Raw genomic sequence first — 24,507 nt, 5'->3', positions numbered from 1 at the left:
AGTGTATTTCGGTCAGTCTGCCTGTTCTGTTCCCCACTCTGTCTCTGATGAATCCTCACCCCTGGAATCTCTGGCCTGTACCCCAGATCTTGTATGCATAAATAAATAAATCTTTAAAAAAAAAGACAATTCTAGGGATCTGCTTTGCAATTTTATCTGTATTCAACCATACTATATTGTACACTTAAAAATTTAAGAGTAGAGTTTCTGTTAAGTATCCTCACTGCAATAATAAAAAAAATAAATAAATACCAGAAAACCTGCAGGGGTATCAAACTTCTCCACAACTATTTGCTATCTTTCTCTGCTCAGCTGTCTCATCTATGCAAATGCTCAAAATAAAGTTTCCAGGAAACTCTATCTCCAACATTGAAGAATTTGAAAGCTAACATAATGAATGAGTAAAATTAAGAGTTTACTTTCTTTTTAAAATATTTTAATTTCCCTTTGGAAAGTAAAATATGATAAAATTCAATTTGCCAGAATGGAATAAGTAAGTCATTTAAACTAAGCCAATATTTTAATTAGGCCACCAAATTTAACTCCAAGTACATCTGTTCTATATCATGTCTATGAATTAGCAGTATAGTAAGTGATTGAATTTATAACTAAGCTACCTTGACTGACCTAATAAAATTCAAGTTATTTGCAAGAAGCCAACATATTCCTCACTCACCTAATATTACTCAAATATCTTAATGAAAATATTCTCCAAAATAAGAAAATTCTACCAAGTTAGCAATTTTTCTTTATAGTCATTAAGTTTCAATGAATGTCAACATATATTTAGAACTAGAAATTTTTATTAACATTTTTAAGGTATATTTTTTCAAAATTTCTCCAGATACTTGCAACAGGATATTTAAAAGCTGAATCCATTTGATATCATTTCCAATCTAAGTCAGGCCAATGTAGCTGCTACAAAGCATCTACCATTATTCAATAGCTAACATTTAAGTAAAACAAATCATCTGATTGCCATGGTTTTAAGAATGTAAAAAGTAATAAAGTATTATAACATTGTTTTTGAAATTAGCTATGAAAGTCCACAGGCAGTCAGTCTCCTCTTTTTCTATATAATGAACTTATATTTGGACACTGTCCATTATGCCATTAATGTTCACTATATAAAAGAATTATGTCATAATTTTATCTCAAATCTCAGAAATGGAAAAGTTAATAACTGTTATTGAGTACTTACTTCACTGCTAGGTTCAGTTTTTTAATGTACATGATTATTTTATGTTTAAAATATTTAATACTTAATTATATATATTAATTCCCATTACTGACTTTATGAAGACATTATTATTGAATTTCCTGTAAGATATGTGGTTAAATTACAGTAAAAAAATGAAAACTTGGGTATTCCAGAGTTGATGCCATTAATTTCTATACCCTTTCCAATGAGAACTGTGTAACACATCATTATTCTTGAATATAATTTGATTGCCGCGAATATCATATTACAGTTAAGGAAGCATTGCTTTCCTTGTTCCTCTTTCCCACCACCTCTTTATATATAATCTAACTGTTCTATCATTTCTCCTCAATGTTTTGACGCTTGATTTAAATTTCTATTGGTGTCAAAAGGAAAGGGTGATAATAAGAATTATAATTCACTAAATAGTTCCTCTATGTCCAACTTTGAACTAGATGTTTTACATTTGCTCCCTCATAAAATCCCCCACCAAAACTACTGGGCAATTGTCAAGTAGCCATTAAATGATCAACTGAAAAAGTTGAGTCAAGAATGACTCAAACATCCTAAACCTCAATAAATACACGAAAAATGCTTAACTTTAATTAGTCATCAGAAAAACAAAAATTAAAACTCCCTGTGATACCACCACAGATCCACAAAATGGCTAAAAATGACATACAACACCATCTATTATCTGTGGAGTGCAGAGAAACTGCAGAACATTACGCATTGCTGATAGGCATGAATTGGTATGAGTAGAAAAACAGTATAGTAGTATTTACAAAGCTGGATACATCCATCCTCTGTGACCCAGTAACTACTTTCTAGAACACACCAAACAAAAGCAAGTGCATGTGTTTACCAAAAGACACGCAGAAGAATGTTCTTATATCACAGCAATAGTACAAGTATTGCAAACAAACCAGTGATCAGAAAAATGAAGGAATGGGTAAATACATTAAGGTATATTCACACAAAGAAATATTACACAACAATGAGAATACATGAACTACAACTACAGAAAACAGATCAATCTTTCACTATATTATTAAACACATAATATTAAAGCACGTCATTAAACACAAAAATACATACTCTATGATCCATTGACATAAAATTCTAAAAAAAGGAAAAACTAGTCTCTGCTGATAAAGTCAGAGAAATATTTATTTAGGACAACATAGTAACTGGAAAGCAATACAGCAGAGATTCTGGGGTATTGGCAGAGTTTTACTTCTTGATTGGGATGCTGGTTACATAGATGTGTTCAATCTGGCAAAATTAAACATGGTAATTTTTTAAATCTGTATGTTTTTATAGGTTAACAAATAATATGTACTTATGTCTCAGCTTTCTATATTATGCTGCTTAATTTATATTCCAAAGATCAGAAAAGGAAAAGCAAATATTTATTATTGTGTTATCATCAAATCTGTTCAAGAATTTATGTAATTAAAAGGAGGAAAAGTATCTGTAAGAAGGCACTTATAAATTCTACCTTACAAATACTTTCACCAATTTTTACATTTGGACTTTTTAGAATCTTAGAGTGTTACCTCAAACAAAACCCATCATTCATTAGTTCATTCACCAGCTCATCCCGTGGTTGTTGAGTAATACTTGGAGACTCAGCATCTAAGGGTTTTGAGGAAGTTCATAATCCTTCTAGTGCTTAAGTAACAAACACAACTGCCTGTCAGGACCAGGTGGAGATAGCAAACTGGCAGAGAGGCTGGGTAAGCATGCATTGTGTGGACAGTGAGGCTGTGGAATACTGTTAAGCACATGCTTCTTTGTAAAGAGTGGAGCTGCAAGTACTTAGCACCAACTGATTCTTTTCATGTCGGTCCAATGGAAATCACAATTTACTATGTGAAACCAACCGGTTTTCAAATGTAGGCTCTTTAAAAGAAAACAAACAAGAAACACTGTTTGTGACAAACAAAGTACATCTGTGAGCTGAATCAGGCATATGGCTGCCAGTTTTTAATGTCTGACAAACTGAAAAGACATGAATGCTTACTGGGTTACAGCCATGAGCAGTTCATTTGCCCTTTATGGACACCCCACTCCAGTCCCATACTCATTCTCTGCTTCTCTGTGGACTCAGGATTAATAGTTTAATAATAAAATGCTTAATTGTATACACAATGGCTCATTTTTATAATGAAATATTATGCAGCCATTTAAATGAATGAGACAGAAGTATGATATCCTAACACATACACTATATATGTAAATGTCCATGAAATATTTTGAGTAAAAATATCAATAAATCAAAACTTCAAGGAGATTATTTCCATTTTTGTTATTATACAGACATGGACATGCATTTGGAAAAATAAACATCAGTTACAGAAGTTCCATGAAAGAGGGAGGCAATAGTTGGCACGGGAGTCCTTTGACTGTTTATCTTATCAACATCTTCCATGTATTCAGATATTTTCCAGAGGGAAAAAATCCCTTATAGAAGAGCTTACTGTTCCCTATGGATTTGGCCCACTACTTCTTTAATTGGTTACAGAGCTGGTCAACATAGGCTTCTCCTGGTGCTTCCCCAGGGGCCAACAGGAAAGCCTCTCAGCAACATAGCATCATCTTCTCTCTGCAGCTTCATGTAAGGCTAGAGGTAAGGCTTATTACTAACTTCCTCACATACAGAGAGGAGTATAAAAGAGAGCACCATTAAGTGCAATGTCAAGCAATTTGCCTTCCCAAGAGCTTTTATATATTCAGTCCCAGACAAAATCTAGCACAAAGAATCCTATTTTCCTTCCCACCAGAAAATCAGGTAACCAGCTCATACTAATAAGAATGACAGAAGAGAGGCCTAAAGGAATAATCCCTCTTCTATTCTGAGACATTTTTCAATAACCTTCGGGACTTTGAAAACCATAAAAGTAATAGATGACAAACTTCTGGAAAAGTGCTATGCTCATGCTTAACATCCCAGGAATTACATCACTGTCATTACTGTCACTTGCACTGAAACATTAGATTTGCAGTAAGGAAAACAGAAAAAAAAAATGTAGAAAATAACTGAGCACCTGATGGATAAGAAGTATTGATTTTAAAATACTGATTAGTGTTTTAAGTCAACTTAAAAAAATTGTTGCAGTACTATTGGTTTATATCCTTTTTAGTGTTTTGGAGGTATAGAATCTCTCCCTACAGGTAGTCACTGCAGTGCACCCACCACTAAATCACCCAGAGTCCTCCAACACTGTGCTCCCATGCTAGCACCCTCCCCTGTGCCATGCTGTGCTCTGAAACCCTACACAGTTAAAGGTCTCCCTGTTTATTCTGTGGGATGACTCATCAGAGCCTCCCATATTCTATGAAGTGTAATTCTTATAATGTTAATTCCTAAATAATGATTTTTGATTTTGATATAATACACTAAGAACTTTGAAACAGACTTCTTTATCTATTCAAAAAACATTTTCAAAAGAAATATTGCAAGTTTCCTTTGAAAATTGCTATGCTAGCATAATTTTCCCTTTCATACTTTCAATTCTGTTCCAATGAAATAAATATTTCCATTGCCCCTGCCTTTAAAAAAATGAGTATTGTCAAGCATTGTCCACAGCTCCATTACATTTACAGTAAAATATACATATACAGCACCTGGTCTGCATAAGGAAAAACTCATAGACTGATGACAGAACATAATACAAACCTTACTTCTTAATGGCAAGACACATTACCTTTTTAGTTACTTATTTGAAATAAGAATATTTAAAAGTACCATATATTTTTAAATAAAACATTATTGTATATTACTTTCACATGAATAGATCAGGAATTTACTGACCAAAGTCATCCTTAAAACGTGACCAGTCATGCTCATAAAAATACATTAGTAAAAATTATAATTTGGATATTCTTGTTAACTAAAGGCTAATATATTGAAATTATTTAAAAGTACAAATGTTACTAAATATTTCATACAAATTTTCACATATTCATTCTATTCCACTAATACCCATGCTAGATTTTTTAAATTATTCCAAAATCATTACCTTTAGCATTTTCTCATCTACTATTAAAGACACTTAAAGAAATAGAAATAAACAAGAAATTCACTCAAAAAAACTATTCAGAGAACAAATTAGAAAATCTTTGGAATTTTGGGCATTTACAATATGGGTGTACCAAGAGTTGATAGTGAAGAAAATACTTTGTGAAATAAAAATACGTATATTTCTTAGTGAAAATCAAAGAACACTAACTACATGGCTATATTCATTTCAATAGTGTAAGACAAAATACTAATATCAGTCATAAAACTCTGATAGGGTAAATTTTTAATACTATAAAAACTGTTACTAGCTATTAATGGCTATCCCAATGGAATTTTTACTCTGTATGATAAGCAGAAATAAAATTCAATATTAGATAAGTACCAGTGAAGAAAAAATATCTGATAAAAATCCATATATTGATAACATGTATATTTTAATCTTTGTAGGATACTGAAGTATTACTGTCTAAAAACCTATTTGTAGGGCCTACCCGGTGGCACAGCAGGTTCGGTGCAGCGCTGTGAAGCTGTCCACAGCCTCTGCAGTGAGGGTTCGATTCCTGGCTGGCCAGGGAGATACCCACATGGCACAGCAAACCTCTTCTGTTTCACCCGCTGTTACCCTCAGTAGTTGTCTTCGGTTCATCTGCCTGTTCTGCTCCCCACTGTCTATGGTGAATCCTCTCACCCATCTCCCAGAATCTCTGGCCTGTACCCCAGCTCTTGTATGCATAAATAAATCTTTTTTTAAAAAAAGATTTATTTGTAATATTTATTGAAATATTTATATTTCAATATAAATATTTGTAATATTTATTGAAAATAAAGTATTCAAGCTCTGAAGGACCCATGGGATAATATGTAATATATATGGCTCTAAAAGGCAAGAGTCCTGTCATATCTAAATAGTAATAGCTTACTGACACATTATAAAATACTTAACAAGAGACTATAAATACATCATTTCCATTCTATGAAGTACAAATTAAGGCTAACTTTTTAAGAAAGTCATATCCATACAGTTTCTAACATATTTTCAAAGAAAATTTATACTGGATTGAGGTAGATGTATAACCCTTAGGTTTTGCAGATCATAACATCCCAACTTACAAAGCTGAGTTATTATTTTCTATAAAGAGAACTGGTGTCAAAATCATATACTGAAAATCAAAACATACATTCATGATTATCTTTGGTCTCAAACACATTTGCATGACTAATTTAATCTACAGGCATAAAAGTTGCTATAAATAGATTTTAAGTAAAAATACACTGAGAAAATAAACCCTACACTAATGAAATATGATGGCAATCTATATTCAAATGCCATACCCTCAATGAGAATCAAATTTTCCCATGCTTGGGTGGAGAAATTTTAGAGATGGCACATAAATGCATCCCTTTATCTTGATTCCAGTAAGGAGGAAAGCAGGTTTCTTCAAAGAGAAGAATCACAAAGTTCAGAAAAGAATGTTACAATTTCTCACTCTTCAAATTGTAACTTCGCCTTGCCTCCCTCAAATACAAATTTTTAGGACAATTATATTTACAAAGACTTCTTTTCATACATAAGACATGTAAATAATAGTACGGTAGGAAGACAGCTAATAGCATCTAAAATCCATACCCCCATCTGTAGATGCTGTATACAATTCACAGGTGTGGGCAGGACCTACAAGTATGGTGGGAACTCACTACCATAGTATGTATATGGTGATGACATAATCATTCCCAGGATTAGGTTAAATATTAGATTCCCTCTTAGTCAACTGGACAGAAAGACCCTTGCTGACTTGGAACACGTGCAAGGCCAGACTGTGACAAGGCCAAGTGACAAGGGACTGCTTCTAGGAGTATAGCATGTCTAGAGCAGACCCTGGGTGATAAACAACAAGACAATGAGAACTTAAATTGTCTAACCACAAGGATCTAATTCTTGTAACAAATATAGAACTTGGAAAATGACCCTGAGTTCCGGAAAGATTGCAGCCCAGGCTACAACTTGATTGTGGCCTTGGGAGATCTTGAGCAATGGAGCCTGCTAAATTGCCTGTAATCCTGCCCCACAGAAACTGTGAGATAATAAGTGTATTTTGTTTTATATCACCAAATTTTTAGAAATTTGTTTTGGCACATAGACAGTCACTACAAATAGTAACATGCTAATATTATTGAGCTAAAGTCATTGTGCTTGTTAAACAATGAATGAAATTTTAATTTTGTGAGAGTTCAAGGTCTTGGCCAATTCTCTAGAAAAACATGCTTTAGATTCAAAACAACGGGTTACTGTGGTGCTCTTTTTCTCTTTTATTTGGTCTATATCCAACAAATAATTTTCACTTTCGAAAATGAAAGTAAATTCAGACATAGATATATAAACTTGTGGCACTTTATGTAGTACTTAATTTTGTACAGCATTTTGCTGTTGAAAGGTACTCTAAGACTTCTGAGAGGACAGCAGCAAAGCATATATTCTATTCTCTATAAATTCTCCCAGAAAATAGATGGATCAACAAGGAATGCAAAATCAAAAGTTCATTGGCAACACCACCGACAAAAGTGACCATTAAAAGCTTATACTCCAAGTATAAGCAGGTGAGGATGAATTACAGTGAGCAATACTTCACACAGGATATTACTATCACGCAGGAGGAAATAGAGAAGCAACCAAGTTCTGTGGAACAGGGAAAGAAAGCACCTCTCAAATTTCTAATATGCTCTCACTATAGTGTAGCATCACTTTACAAAGATAGATGAAACTGGGAGGATTTTTTGCAGATTCATTATGCAAGTGATTGCAGGGACTCTGTGGGAAGGATAAATTTCTAAATACCCTCAAAAAAATCATGTCCCTTTAGAAGGAAATTGCTGGAAGTAGAATACAAAAGATCTAGGAAAGGGATAAAGAGGATCAAGGAACAAACAATAATTAGATAAAACAGGGAGATGTAACAAGAAAAAATAAATAGGGCGTTCATGGCATATATATTTACTATAATTATACATATATACATATATACACACACATATTTTTAACACTACAAAAACCAAAAGAGAATGGTGAATTTTAGAATGTGAAGCTAGAAATTTTTCCAACCCACGCTTTCTTTGTAAAAGTTCATGAAATATTTTATGCTCTATGGTGGAGGACTGAGTGCCTTGGTGATGGGTGTGGTGTGTTAACATGTCTGAAGGGGTATGAACTTATATCTCTGAATTATATATAGTGTTGTGTAAACCAATGTTAAAAAACACTAATTTTATATAAAAATGAGTAACAGCAAAGGTCCCTGCTGAATTCAGTATAATGCTACCGTGAGAGAAAAGAATCAGCACCAGAATAACATTACAATGAAAGTTTGTTAAAAAGAAATGGCACAAAACAGATGAAAATTAACTGTGACTTAGGATTTTAATAGAAGTTAAAATAAGAAAATGATAGAGAAAAAAGCATAAATCAAAATAAGAAAATCTTAAAAATGAGGTAAAAGTGCTCAGGAAGGATTTTGTAATAAAAAGAAAAATTATTTTGAAAATTAAGACTAAACTCCAAGTGGCCAACAAAAAGTCAAGAGTTTATGTCTTATAAGAAAAGGAAAAGAAAAAGAAAAAAAAGTTGACCTGGGTACTTCTTTCTTTCTTTTTAAGCATACAAGAACTGGGGTATAAGCCAGAGGTGTGGGGCAGGGGTGGGAGGGTGAGAAGATTCACCAGAGATAGAGTGGGGAGCAGAACAGGCAGACTGACTGAAATACACTGCTGAGGGGAGCAGTAGGCCAGACAGAAGAGGTATGCTGCACCACACTGAGACTTTAACCCTTGTGCTACAAAGGAGGCCCTGATCTGGGTGTTTATTTCATGAGGATATTTCATTTGTGAAATGATCCAACAATATGATTGTAGGCTATGTACTTGTATTTACATTAAACATCATCAAAAAAATTAAAATAATCACATGAAGAAACAATAGTGGCCTGAGAAAATAGACTTGAATTCTTGACACCAAAAGAAACACTGTTTGCACCCACAATTAACTAAGATTCCTCTCATAAATACTTCCAAATTTCACAGGTTCATCATTTCACAACATTTTGACTCTGAGACTTCTAACATTGAGATCACTCCCTCATTTCTGGGCTTTCTCACCTTGTTTTCCTCCAAGCCTCCTTAGTCATTCCTTATTAATCTTTGTAGGTTTTTCTTTCTTCCAGCAGCCTTTCAAATACTACAATTTTGAAGCTCCATATTCAATTATTTTACATTTTACTCAAATATTCTGTCTATGCAATATTATCATGCCTAAATATTTCAGTTTTCACACTGGAGATTGTTAAATTTATATTTCTAGGGCCTCCCTGGGGGTGCAGCGGGTTGACCGGAGTGCTGTGAAACTGTCTGAAGCCTCTGCAGTGCAGGTTCAATTCCCGGCCAGCCAGGGAGCTACCCACATGGTGCAGCAGACCTCTCCTATCTTGCCCACTGCTCCCCTCAGCAGTGCTTTTGGCCTGTCTGCCTGTTCTACTCCCTGTTCTGTCTCTGGTGAATCCTCTCACCCTCCCATGCCTCTGGCCTATACCCCAGCTCTTGCATAAATAAAATAAACCTTTAAAAAATATATATATTTCTAGCTCAAACCTTTCTCATATAAAGCCACCCATTCTAGCCAACTGGTAATGAGAACTCACCATTGAAATATTCTGTAGTCCCCCTCATGGCAAAGTAATTCCCCACCTAGCTCTATTTCTATGAAGGTAAGAAGGTAAGGAGTCATATCCTCAATAAATTGTTATCTTTTTCTCTACTATCCTCAACAAAATAAAACAACAAGCCTCCTTTCAACACTCCTAACTCCTACACTTTTTGTATATGTTTTCCCATTATCTGAAAGTAGAATGTTCCTGTTTTGTATGATTTGCTAAGTTATTTTTGGGTCTGAAGGCTACTACCCTTTATATGGACCTTTTTTTTTTTTTTTTGCATTCTCGGACCCCAAAATTATCATACCAAATCGGAATGATCTACTTTCATATAGCAAAGGAAACTTCTATCCATCCTCCTACTTCTTTTCCTTAACAATTTTAGCTCAGGATAGAAAAGGATTGTATTACTCCCTTTATTTTGTCACTAGTCAGTCATTTTTTAATCCCTTACATTCTAATTTCTCATTCCTTTCCCAAAAGTGCTCCCTCTGTCACATTGATGATGTTGTCTATCATTTAATTTTTTTCCCCTTATATGTGTGATTATGGATTTGCACAAGTCTGATTAGTCCTGTATTTGTCTGTCTGCTAAGTTTCTGTTTACACTGATACTCCCCAGACATTCTACTGTCACTTAAATAATGGCACTTTCCAAGTATTTTCATGTAATGGAGAGAAGAAAAATGAGAGAGATTGACAGAGAGAGAGAGAGAAATTGAGACTTCTTCATGACCCATTAATACCGTAGTTTTCAATAACTTGATCTACTCTGATAATATTCTCTCCTGACTCCAAGATCTATTTTTTAAAATGATTGTAAACGGAAATTTTAAAAAAGTGAAACTGAGAAACAGTGAGCAGTTTTTGTTCTCACAAAGATCTACTGTGCCTCCCTAGCTCCTTCTTGCTTTTAAAACCCTTTTCTCCCTTCTCAATCATCAGGAAATAAAATTTGAATTGTTTTTTAATCCTTTTCATGAGCAACCTCCAATAAAATGTCAAGTTACACAAATTTTCCTGCTGTGCTCCTTCTCCTATCAGTTCTATTCTTCCTTTCCTTGCTATTGTAACAACACTGTTAACTAGCCTCATGATCTCTCACAAAGACTCTTGTTATAGCCTCCTTTAATTTGTCTGCCTTTCATCTCTCTCTGCTTGAATAAATCCAAAATATTACTAATTTCATGTCAATCAAACACTGTTCATGGCCTCCTTCATGGTCTCCAAGTTGTCTTTAGAAATAACTACAGAATGAGAATGTCTAGCATAAAAAATTCTGTATACATTTTCCTCAGAGTTCTCGCCTATTGTCCCCCAGCCAAGCAGACTAATGTTAACAAAATTATCCTGTGCGCATATGCCTCTGAGCTTTTTAATCAAAGTATTTTCCTTACCTATAATTTATAATTTTGCATATCTCAGATAAAATTTTATCACTTCTTCAAATACAGTTTTCACTAAATTGCTTACTTCTCTTATTATCATATGGCCATATGTTCCTCTCATTTTATTTATACGTATTTTTCCCAAAAAAAGTTTCAAATTGTAGTTGATATTTAGATAATTATGGTAGAAAAATATTCGACATTCATTATGTATATGAAGGTGAATTACATGGAGCTCCACTTTGTCCACTGATAGTTGCAGTTTTTATTGAAGTAACTTTTCCACAGAAAATGGTAAACTAAATGAAACGTGTAAAAAACAATTATTTGAAGGACCTAGAGATCAGTTAAGCAAAGACTAAATTATTTCTAATTGAGGAAACTCCTTCATTTATGTGGTGAAGACTGACTAAAACTCCAGCAGGAAACTAGAGACTTTCTAGCTTAGCTGAGCAGAGAACAGAGATTTAAAGTTCCAGATCAGCTAAAAAGCAAGAAAGAAGACATATCCAGCGAGGGAGAGAGACAGCTGTGTGTATATTCCTTTATGCTCCATGGCTGACACCTTAACTGCATGTGCAAGCAGACCCTAAAAAACTACGGCTGGAAATTTCAACAGATTTTTGGATGTTGCCTGTCACAAGAGAGTTCTGAGTTAAAGTGTTTAGAATAAAACCAATTGTCTTCAAAAGATCTTAGAATCCAGAATCTTGAAAACACATGATCTATAATGACTGGTATACAATAAGAATTACTAGACATGCCAAGAAACAAGAAAATGTGGTACACAGTCAAGAGAAAAAGTAGTTAACACAAACTTAAGTTGATACTAAAACTAGCACACAGAGATTTTAAAATCTGCTGTTAAAAGTATGTCCAAAGGCTTAAAAAAGAAAATATAACCATAACGAGTAAAAATATATGGGACTATTCATTACAGAAAGGGAAATTATACAAAAAAGTTCTAAAACTAAGAAGCACAATAACTACAGGGACCACTAATGAGGTGTGTATAATAACATATTGAAGATTTCAGAAGAAAGACTTACAAATTAAAAGTAAACCAGTAGAATTTTTCCAATCAGAAATAAAAAAAGAGAAAAAACCCCATTTGTAAGGCAGGAAAGGACACAGTGCAGGTTTTCTGATCCCATGCAGACCGGGTAAAGGAGCAGTCAGAGTCCTCAGTGGTTTTTTGCAGGTCTTTTATTGGGGTTCACCAGGCATATGTCAGGCAGGGGTGCTGGGGGGCCGGGAGGCTGGCAGGCCTCCCAGCCCCCAGCAAATCCTCACTCTATCTGGGCTCTCTGGCGTTCTCTGCTTCTGCTTCTTCTCTGCTTCTCTCTCGGCTTCTGCTGCGGCTGGCGTCCCCGTGACGCCGCCCTTAAAAAAGCACAGTCTTAGCCCAGGTGAATCCCATCTACCTATGCCCACACCCTATTCCAGGTGCCCGCCATCAGGCATGCATTCAGGACCTCAAGGATCCATCATCTATCCTGATGGCAGGAGGGCAGAAAAGCCTGACATTTTTCCTTACCCTACACCATTGTACTGTGGGATACTGTCCAAAAGTCTAACAACAACAACACACACACACACACACACACACACACACAATCCCTGATGGAGAGGAATAAGGGAACACAGCAGAAATATAATTGAGATAAGAATGGCCAAAAATTTGCCTAATTGGATACAAAACATAAACTTCCATAATCAAGAATCTGAGCATTCCAAGAAATATAAATACTAATCTCTCTACCACTACAACATACACATACAGAAAACACTAGAGAAAATCTTTCAAAAAAAAAATCTTGAACGATAATTACAGAATAACATCATTATGAATGAAACCTGAATTTACATCAGAAAGAGATTAGAATAAAGCATTTTGAGATGCTGGAAAAAAACTGAAAACAACAACAAAAACCTGTTAACCCAGAATTCTATATCCATGGAAAATATCCTTCAAAGGTAAGGATGAAACTTTCAGAGAAATCAGAACTGAGAGACTGCCTTGCCAAATAGATCTGAACCACAAGATGTTTATACTTTTGACTTTGCATCTATGTATATACATAGGAATACTTTGTATATTTGTATATATGTAAATATTCTGACTTTGCTCTGAACCAATTCACCCTCTTTATCTCTAAAGTTCTTCCATTTATCACCTGCATAATTTATTTAAAATAATTCAGTAAATAGACCATGATGTATTTGTATAAGCAACTGAACTTGAATCTCCAACTAAACTGGTTAGTTAACATTTGAAATATGCTAATCAAAAATCCTGTGTATAAGGATGCCTAACAGTTGAAGCACTTCAATTAGGGGCATTCTCCAGAGGCAGCTAGAGTAAGCACTTTAAATAGTGCTAATTATATTTGCACCTGGGTATTAACTAGTACAAGAAATATGAGAAATAATTTTTCACTAGCAAAGTGAATGCTACTTTTTGTATGTGTTGGCTGAAAATATTTTATAGTGACTGCTGCCCTTTCATAAGTGGTGGAATAAAAATTAAGAGAATCTAGCTAATTAACTGCAGATTATCTGGAAGTTTGCTTTGTCTGTGATCATCTTAATGTAGGACTGGCCTGCTGATGAAATGAAAAGAAACAAAAAAATAACAGATCCTGACATCAGAATATTGTTTAATGTGCTTCAGAGTGAAACTGTGATGTAAGGTGTTTGAAAATGTGCCTAATATAAGAGTTGGAAGTTTACCCAGCTTGTTGAAACAGGTTATACACGTAACTGATTTTCAAGACTGCTTGCTAGTAAATATCATGTGGCAGAATTCAGTTGAGATTTGCTTTCATTATACATTATCACCTAGTGATGGTGCCTTGGGAGAAGAGAGGCATAGCTTTCACCTACTAATATTAACTTAAAGCAGTTTACAATTGGCACCTACCACCAATTCCACCTTCTCCTCCTCCTCCCACAGCTCAGAAAAAGAGTAATTACAGAATCAACAAGTCTTGGCATATCCCTTTTAAAATAATGTATGTTGTAATTTTATTTATATAAACATGCATGTGTGTGTGTCTGTGTATTCATATAGATGTTCTAGGTTGGTGGTTATAATAAAAATTTATGTGAAAATACAGTTTGATATTAAGAAATATTTTTAAGTGGACAACTTAAATAAATGAAAGCGTTCAGTAAATAAATGGATAAAAATTAATTGGCTCATAATTCTGTACTAGACAAAAGTTTTAAAGACCCATAGAGATCATTTCTCTGACTCAAGCAAACTTTCTGTAGATTGGAGCAAATGCTACAACTCCTCTATTAAGACATAGTTCTTTTTAGCATTACTCTTTTTGATCATGATGAATGAAATTGTTTTACCTCCAAATGGTATCCAACTCTGATGAAGGCACAATGTGGGTCAAAAGCTCCAGTCCCACAGATCAGAAGGTGTGTCCTGTTATAGTGATGCAAAACCCGGACATAATTTGCACATTCACTCTAAGGCAAGGAGAAAAAAAAAAAATAGAAATTGATCAGTGTAATAAAAATGTTTAGCCCTTTTTTGTTTTTCCAAAACTTAGAAATTTCATGTTTAAATGTCCCCTTCACTAAAGGGATAAATGAAAAGAGGACAAGGAACAATAAGTAGAAGAGATTAGCATTATATTACATTATATTTAGCATTATATTACATTACATTATATTTAACAGTGATATATGAATTATATTTCATAAGAGTTGATCATTTTTTCATATGTTCTAGTATAGGATTAATGAACTAAAAAAGAAATCTTCAGAAACTTATTCAAGCATAAAAATTTGCATTGCAATATATTCTTCCAAGTAATTAAGTTATTCTCAACACTGCTGTTTTTCAAGTTGTAGGGGCAGAATGGACAGAGTGCAGGTTTTCTGATCCAGCAGATGGGGTAAGGGAGGAGTCAGAGTCCTGGAGCCCTCAGTGGCTTTTGCAGGTTTTTATTGGGATTTACCAGGTACATGGCAGGTAGGGGTGCTGGGGGGCCGGGAGGCTGGCAGGCCTCCCAGCCCCCAGCAAATCCTCACTCTATCTGGGCTCTCTGGCGTTTTCTCTGCTTCTCTTTTTCTTCTCTCAGCTTCTTTCCCAGCTTCTACTGGCGTCCCCGTGATGCCGCCCTTAAAAACCCAGTCTTAGCCCAGGTGAATCCCATCTACCTATGCCCACACCCTATTCCAGGTGCCGCCATCAGGCATGCATTCGGGACCACAGGATTCCCTCATCTATCCTAATGGTGGGAGGGCAGAAAAGCCTGATGCTTTTTATCTTACCCTGCATAAGTGCACACAAACAATCAGCATATCAGAAAACTAGTAATTAGTGAAAGTTGAATTTACACATGCAGACTTTCAAGCATTGAAAATATTTGATGCCTAGGCAAGTCATATTTTCAAATTCACAGATTCACATAAGGCATTTTCATAGAGAGCTCTTATTGAAATAGAAATATACCAATAAAAACCATATTTAAAACCTATTATTGTAAGATTACAGTCCAGAGATTAGCAAACTTTTCCTACAAAAACCCAAAGAGCAAATGTATTTAGGTTGATATGCCAACTGAGCTCTGTTGCAACTGCTTACCTTTGCAGCTTTCACATGGAAACAGCCATAGACAATGCAAAATGAATGTGTGTGGCTGTGTTCCAGTAAAACTTTATGACACAAAAATAAGTTGTTGTAAGGTAAATGAAAAATCATCAGGCTTTTCCGCTCTCCCACCATTAGCATTAATGATGGATCCTTGCGGTCCTACATGCATGCTTGATGGCAGGCACCTGGACTAGGGTGTGGGCATGCATAGGTGGGCATATCTGGGCTGAGACTGGGCTTCTAAGGGCGGTGTCGTGGGGACGCCAGCAGAACAGGAGAACGAGAGCAGAACCAGCTGAGCAGGAAGAGAGAAGCAGAGAAGCAGAGCCCAGGAGAGAAGGCCAGAGAGCCCAGAAAGAGTAAAGATTCACCCGGGGCTGGGAGGCCTGCCAGTCTCCTGGCCCCTGGCATCCCTCCCTGCCATGTACCTGGTATAAGCTCAATAAAAGCCTGAAAAAGCCACCAAGGGATCCAGGACTCTCCTTTACCAGTCTACCCGGATCATAGAGATCCTGCTCTGTGCCATCCTGCCACTACAGTTGGCACGCCACCTTTGTCCTAGGAGCTCTAGTTTGCCTATATTGGCATTCAACTGAAAGCTTTTGGAGACAGTCTTTATGCATGTTTGTATTCTCCAGTTAATCAAACAAAGTACGTAATATAATTTGCATGTTTAACAAAGTTTTAATGCATTAATCACTAGGTGAGTTTGATCGTATGCTGAATTAAAAAAAGTTTAAAAATTTCATCAAATCAATTTGTCTAAATTATTTTAGCAAACACCTTCTTGGCAAATTAGGTATTGCCAGTTCATTTAATAAAAATCATGAGAAATATTAATCTTTAATGCTCAATATTACTTTGATAACAATCCGTGCAATTATCAGTAAACGTGATGTTTTATAAGGACAGATGGTGACTTTTAAAGTCTTCATATGACAGCATTAGGATCAAAAAGCCAGCAGAACCATCTCCCTTTAAATGATTCAGATTATAGCATTCCCTTGGTAAGAATGAGGAATGAAATACTGAACTGATTACCCAGGGCACACAGATATATGAAATTTCCTCAGTTTCTCATTCATGGAGCATTTTATTCCGTGGCAAGCCCATGTGATTGGAAAAGCTAATCATTCAGGTATGGAAAAAATATCCTATTCTCTAAGATTTCATCTCTTGAAACACTGCCACATTTTGAATGAGTCAATTAGACCATATTTTGTCTCTGTTGGGCTTAGATTGACACAGCCTAAGTGTGCTCATTAGTCAGCATCATGCTGTGGAATAAGTCAGCAAGAATGTCTTGACTCATTCCTTGGCTGTGACCCAGTTGCTACTGAGAATCAGGAGTTGGTTCATAATGTATGTTAATCTTTTACATGGGATTTTTTTCTTACTAGAAAAAAAAAGAATAAGGTAAATATCAAAAGGAAATATACATGCCTTCCTCCCAGGACATGTATGTGTCAGTGGTCAGCTACTGCTAGCACATTAGGTGCTGCTGCACCACCTTTCCCACTCACTCACTGCAGGGAGTACTGGTGTGTTGATTCTGTAAATAGGAGAGATCCTGAAAACATCATGGAATAGGTAAAGAATGCTTATTGTCCTTGCCTTCTTTCATATTTTTTGATTTCCTCCTTTTGTTGCTTCATTTGTCTCTCATTTACTAAACAAAGCAAAATGAAATCTCATAAAGAATGTATTTAGCTTTTCCTCAAATGGAAAAATTACTTGTAATTATTTTTCTCCCAAATACGAGAACATAAGCATCACTGCAAGGGATTTAGAAATCTGAGTTAAGATACAATAAAACAAAATAAAAATCAAGATCTGCATAGCACCTCAGCTCCCTTTAACACTACATTGAAAATGTGTGTGTGTGTATATATATATACACACACACACATTTTCAATAATATATATATATATATGAACACACTTCTTTTCTTCCTGAAATTAACTGTTATATACTTTATAAGAACAAATGAAAAGTTAGGGATTTTAGTCCATTGTGATTGACCAGCACTATAATTCAAGATTTAATTTATCATGAACAAAACTTACTGTGTCTTTTCCTTTCATTATACATTCTTCTATTTTTAGTGTTGTACTCGGCCAGTGTATCTGAAATAAAAGATAATGTGCTATTATATCAGTGCATATAAAAATAAACCACATTGAAAAAACATTTTATTTTTTCTGCAATTCAATACATGTTTTTGTTCTATTTTTGGAGAAGATAAAGACTACCTTATTTACATCATTATGTGCACAATTAAGACACTTATCTTTAAGCTTTTACTTCATACTCAACACAGTTTTTAAAAAATCTTTTAAGGCTCAGCCTTCAGAAACTGCCCACTTTTCAACCAGCCCTGTCCTGCAGCTAACCTGCTGCCCTTCTAGAAGCCAGTCTTTCTTCTAAACCTGACTGTCTGGCCCTCTAAATCATGCTCCTCCTGGAGATGGGTGTATGGTGGTTTCAATAATATTTGCTGCATGAAAAGATGAAAGAATGAATTACTACAAGCTCTTATTTGTGATGTATCATCTAAAATACCACATGAGACTTTAATTTTTGAAACATTTTAAACTCTATCAGTTTCCCATTGAATTTCAGAAATAACTCATTACATTTCATATTTCTTGGTTTTCTTCCACAAAGAGAATTTATCAAATACTTCTTTTTCATCTCCAATAATACATAATATTTTGCTGGAGCCACAGGCAGATAACAGTAAGTAGTTAGTATTGATTTTACAAATTCCTGACTGAGAAGTATATTTTTTTTTAATGAAAGAAATTGATTTCTCCAACATTTTTTCCCTTAGACTGCTTCTGTTCTTTCTTCTTAAATTACACAACTAATCATACCAATGTGTTAGAGAGTGTGGTAAGAACTTTATTTAAATTTTCCTTCTTTTGCCTTGTAAATTCATGTGCAAAGGTTTGAGATGATTACACTACTATTGTAATTTATAGCTCATTATTACCATTGGTTTTGAAAGGTCTCGCTTTTATTTTAATTATTTATTTATTTCCTTCCCTCATCCCCTTCACGTTCTACTTGTGTCACTCTAGAAGGCAATCATTGTCAACTGAGATTTGGTTCTTTTTGGCTAATATTCCTATATTTTTATCATATGTATATTATTGTGTTTTGTTCAAATGAAAAATTGTATGTAAATGCTATTTTTTAGCTTATATAAAACTTTTCTCACCTTTTTTCAATAAGAACTGAGTTTTGAAGATTCCTATACAAAGTCCTATGCACACAGTCTGTTGTTGCTAATTTTTTACTAAACATCTTAGATTCAATATTTTATTTACTCTTTACCACACTATCTCAAAGGCATAGCATTACCCAGGAACGCAGTTTATGGATGGGGGAGGATGCAGAATGTTATCCATTTGAGTAACTGTAGCAACTGATAAATTTCCAAATGTTTTCTCTGCCTGAGGACTTTACGATACCTACTTAATAGTTTAACCCTACATTCGGTGATCAATGCCCTCCCACACCAGACCGAGGAAGCTCGACCTGTCCCATTTCTGTGCCTCTCTCAGATTTCCATAAAGCACCTTCTAATGCTAAAGTATCATCTTTCATGGACTCTGCTAGTTAGGTGATAATGGATTCTATTTTGAGGGACATGGGCTCTACTAGAGCATATTTTTTTTTTTCCTTCATTGATCTCAAAGTCCTTCATCTTGCCTCTAGATGCACAGGTCTGTGTATAGAACACCTAAGATATTCCCTCTTCCATGCCTTTCAGGCTACCCCAAAGACATGTCTATGGTTCTTTTCTTTTTTTTTTTTTAGCCAATCAACTCCTATTCTCAAATTAACAATTTAGTGAAGAAGTAGAAGTTTCTCAGCAGAGTAGCCTGGTCCTCTCAAGATATTAATATTTCTAAAAATACCCTTTTCCTACAAATAGCATCCTTTTCAGAATGCAAAGCAGTCTTCAGGTCCTGGATTGAGAAGGTTTCAGGGATAGCTTTTTACTACCCAGTGGGATTGTCTATTGCCATTAGACAACATTGCTAGGACTAAGCCAATATGAGACCCTTTTCTGATCTATGCTAATTTGTTCCCTTAGGATCCCTATGATCTCTCCTTGATCTTTGCCTTCCCTTCCTCTGCCACGATCTCATTCTGCTAGCCTAAAAACACATTCAGGTTTGTAAGTCAAAAGTAGATGTTACTCAAAAAAAAAAAAGTAGATATTACTCATTGTAAGTTTCTTTGTTTCTAATTTAGCATGCACATTATTTAGCTATATTTAAAGTAGTGGCCAACATTCAAAAATGATAAATTTGCATAAAAACACAGATTTCTGATTTTGCTAGAAAAATCAGAAGACAAACAATAGGCATACATTCATTTATAACAACGTTCCTCTGAAATTGGAAGCTTGACATCTTCTTTCAATGGGACAGGAACTCTGATTTGCTTTAGACTTTTCTTTAACCTCACTGGCCTCTGCAGGCATTTTTGGTTTTGAAATCTGATATATATGCTTGAATCCCAAATACGATCAAGATTGAAGTGATTTTTTTTGTAAGTTGTGCACTATAAAATTTGTGTGCTAGAATAGAAAAGGCTTATCACTTAACTCATACATTATATAGACAAACCCATTCCTTATACATTAGTAATATGGGAATTCATAAAAGTAGTGATAAGAACATTTTATTATGATGATCTTTATATGATTAAAATTATTATCATATTAGTAATCACTCTATGGTTTGAATTATAGGTATAAAATATTATTTTGATGTTCTTTTTAGGTTAATGGGTCTCAAAAAATGTTCTTACAATATTCTTTATCAGGTATTCTTTTGCTGTCATAGCACTGTATTTAAAATTTTATTTTTTAATTTTTTTCATGGCTTAAAACAAAATACAGTACATATATTGATGCCAATCATTCTTAGTAAAGATTAAAGCCAAGTAAACAGAAAGTAGAATTGGATGCAAATAAACAATAGATTAACATTGGACAAAATCCTATTTTACTATGAATTTTCAGTCCCCAAAAGCTTATTTCTAAATATAATTCAGTTCAAAAAAAACAAATGACTAAATATAATGATTTATTCTAAGACACAAGACAACAAAACATACAGTTAAAAAAACACACTTGTTTTTAAAGTTTCGAATGAAAAACATGAGGTTTTTTTTTGTTGTTGTGACACAGAAAAAAACAAAGGGAAAAAGAAGGGATATAAAGGAAAGTCAACTAAAAAGCCAAATATACACACATAAAACCTTAGAGTCAATGTTCCTGGTTATCACAATGAATCACTCTATCAGTGAATCCTGCATGATTCAGGAAAGAGAGTGTAAAATTACATCGTCAGGTTTGGTGGCAGCCTTACATCCGCCTGAAGACAATCACTAACAACAACACGAGAGAGTAAGGATCTTGGAAGTGACATGTAGAATTGATAAACTCACTAATCCATTATTTTGAAAAAAAAATCTTTATACCAAGGGATTGAGTTTCTCAGATTTATAAAATCCATTCTAACTTGAGATTCTGCTTGGTTTTGGAATTGTGATTTGACTGTGGATACATAATTATTCAAAAGGATATGATACAACATGTGTGTGTGTATATGTGAATAAATATGAATTTTTATATATGTAACAAAACACAAATTCATTTTAGCGTCATCTAGAACTGGAAGGATTTTCATTCCTTATTGCTATGAATAAATTAGAGAACACCTCATCTGTAATTCAGAATAATAATTCTTAACACATTTAACTTATGAGATGCAGGGCTCTTAGAATATTAGCATTCCTTCTTACTCATTTTTCTTCATTATGTAAAATGACAACTTTCTAAAACTGTATTTCCACAATTTCAGTGTTAGTAACTCAATAATTCTTTTGAAAAATATATCAAGTTCAGCTTTTTAATGCTGAAGTAGCATATAGACCAGTAAAACAGCCTCAACATATTACTCCTTTAAATCATTGTTTTATAATGATTATTTCGGGACAATTTGAAAATACTGTTTGGGTGTGGAGGGGACAATTCTCTATAGCATTTGTACATATCTATGATAGCTTTTGTTTCATTCTATCATTTCAAATAGCTTTAGGAGATAATAAAGAGTCTCCCTCAAAGGCAAATGGAAGACTGATGTTCTGAACAGGATAATGGAGATAATTTCCCCTTTGGGCAAAGGTTGTACAGGTTTGCTTGCAGACCCTTTATAAGGTTGGAGTTTTCTATGTTTGAATTTAATCACATGTAACACATAATTCTTTGTGTCTGCAGCATCTACCTGGCTGTTGTGTGTCACCTGCATTGTGACCTCAGGGAGCAATGACTCTAAGGGAAACATTAAGCTCATATAACCTGCTGTGCTGTGAGTAACAGAGTCCTTTGTCTCTGACCCAGAAGTCTGATGTCTCTGACATTTATAAAACTGTCACAGCATCTATACACCTTGTCTTGAATGCAAGGTGAAATTTCACACACTTGGCAGTGCTGGACACAAACAAAAGATTATGTATTATGTGATGTTGAAGATAAAAACTTTTCTAGCATTGTCATAATATGCCTTGTTTCTAGCAGCAAACCTAAGGATGTCAATTGTTCAAGGAATGAAAAATAATTCTTGCAGGCACACCTAACAATTTCACAAAAAAACCTTTCATGATATCTTTTTCAACAGATAATATTTCTTCTTTGATGCTCTTCTTACTTTCTCAACCTGGGACAGTAATGGTTTGTGTACTTAACTATAACTTCCTCATGAGACTATAAGTTATAGAGGGCAAGGCTGTGGATTATGGCTGTGTCCCTATCAATGCCTACCTGCCACAATGTCTTAAACACAGTCACTGCTTACTCAATGTCTGTTGACTGACTTGTATCAGTCAACAAGTCTTTATTACATTCCTTGTAAAGTCAATCTACTAAAGGAGCTTACAGCAAAGATAAGAGATAAGACCATTCACATGAAAATTCTGTAACCTGTATCTAATGAATAAGATAAGTAAGAGTTTTCAGGTTAACTAGGAAAGAAATCCTGTAGGATGTTAGCAATAATCTCTGAGAGAGAAAGAATTTCTAAGGGCAGAAGAAAGGATCTTAGTCAGATTACTCTAGGTATATGGAAGGAAAAATGGAAGAATATTAAATTATGAACAATCTCCATTGTAAAGTTCAACATATGGAAGCTCTTCAAAGGAAAGTATTTTTATTTTTTATATATATACATATAAAAAGTTTTATTGTTGTTGTTTTTAACAAAATATAACGGGTTTAGAGCTATATTAAATACTCACGCTTAGGTGAGAAAATATCTCACTGAAAAAGACCTCACTGGAAATGGAAAGTTATTATAAAGCCATCATATACAAATCATCTGCCAAGATAGTAAAGGAAATAATTTTCATTTGGTTTTTGGCAGTCAGTGTGTCTTTTGGCTCTGCTCTAGGGTTAAGCATCAACAAAAACCCATAAAATTAAGCTATTTGTTCTGCACAAAACATTTTTAAAGGCAGTTAAACAACAGGGTGTAATGCTATTTTCAAATATGTGTACCAAAAAAGGCATTAAAAGCAAAAGGTTAAATACATATCACAATACTCCCACAATATAATTTAATTGTTGCAATGCAAATTAGCAGGCCATTTACTATACTTGCATACCTCAAAGTAGAAAAACAAAATAAAAATTATATTACAAAACACATTTTCTGGACTCCCTACTGAGTCTCATAATTATAACGGAACTTAAGACTTAACATCTTATTGTTACAAGATGTTATAACACTCAGATTGAAGGGAGTAAAAACAAATAAACAAAAAAGAAATAATTTATATAAAAAGATTATTTTTTTTATTTAAAAAAACAGAACAATCCAATCTGTCTCTTTTAATAAAATACAGTGAAGTGTCTAAAGCACTATTATAGCTTCATCTAATATTCTTTTCCTAATTCTTATTCTAATGAAAAATGTTTTCTATTTTAGTTTTTCTTTTTACAGTTTATATCTATGTATAGCAAAAAATATCCATCAATGTGTAATTTAATTATGGCCTACAAATATCATTTAAAGCAAGAAAATATGTTTTGAATATAATGCATTAAAAGAGTCCTAATGGTTAATAAATGGTAGCCTTTAACCTGATAACACACTATCTTTCTTAGTATTTATGTCTTTACATTTAATTATAATGACTGTCATTCAGGTAGTTACTATGCCAGAATTACAATCTTTTGAACTATAGAAAAGATTTGCACTTTAAATGTTTAGATTCTGAAGCATTTGAACTAGAATAATGTTATAACTGCATGCATATTACTGACCTTTCTAACGAATGAAATTTTCTCAACTGCTACCATTTATGTGAAAAAACATCTGCCACTTATATGCAAATTATATTTAATGCCTCTTGTCACTCAAAAAATTAAATTTAATTTTTTATCTCCTTTGATGTATTAAAGTTGAATACACAGGGAAAATATATTTACATATGTGCAGATATCTATATACTTGACATCCATAGATATATAACTCTATTTATACTTTTCTACCACAGT

At 34.2% G+C, this 24,507-nt stretch overlaps 1 protein-coding gene across 4 annotated transcripts in view; it reads right to left on the bottom strand.

The window, feature by feature from the left end:
• Positions 1-24,507, bottom strand: part of SEMA3E (semaphorin 3E) — a 391,299-nt gene that overhangs the window by 67,891 nt on the left and 298,901 nt on the right. For all 4 annotated transcript variants that reach the window (XM_054692488.1, XM_037510801.2, XM_054692490.1 and 1 more), the window contains 2 exons: positions 17,996-18,055; positions 14,677-14,796 (listed from right to left, as the gene is read on the bottom strand). In XM_054692488.1, coding sequence (XP_054548463.1) covers positions 14,677-14,796; positions 17,996-18,055 — 180 coding nt within the window. The remainder of the gene's footprint in view (positions 1-14,676; positions 14,797-17,995; positions 18,056-24,507) is intronic.

This window comes from Talpa occidentalis, unplaced genomic scaffold (genome assembly GCF_014898055.3).
Source record: "Talpa occidentalis isolate TD23 unplaced genomic scaffold, MPIMG_talOcc4v2.1, whole genome shotgun sequence".
Classification (NCBI taxonomy): Eukaryota; Metazoa; Chordata; class Mammalia; order Eulipotyphla; family Talpidae; genus Talpa; species Talpa occidentalis.
This window is presented reverse-complemented; position numbering and strand designations above follow the sequence as displayed.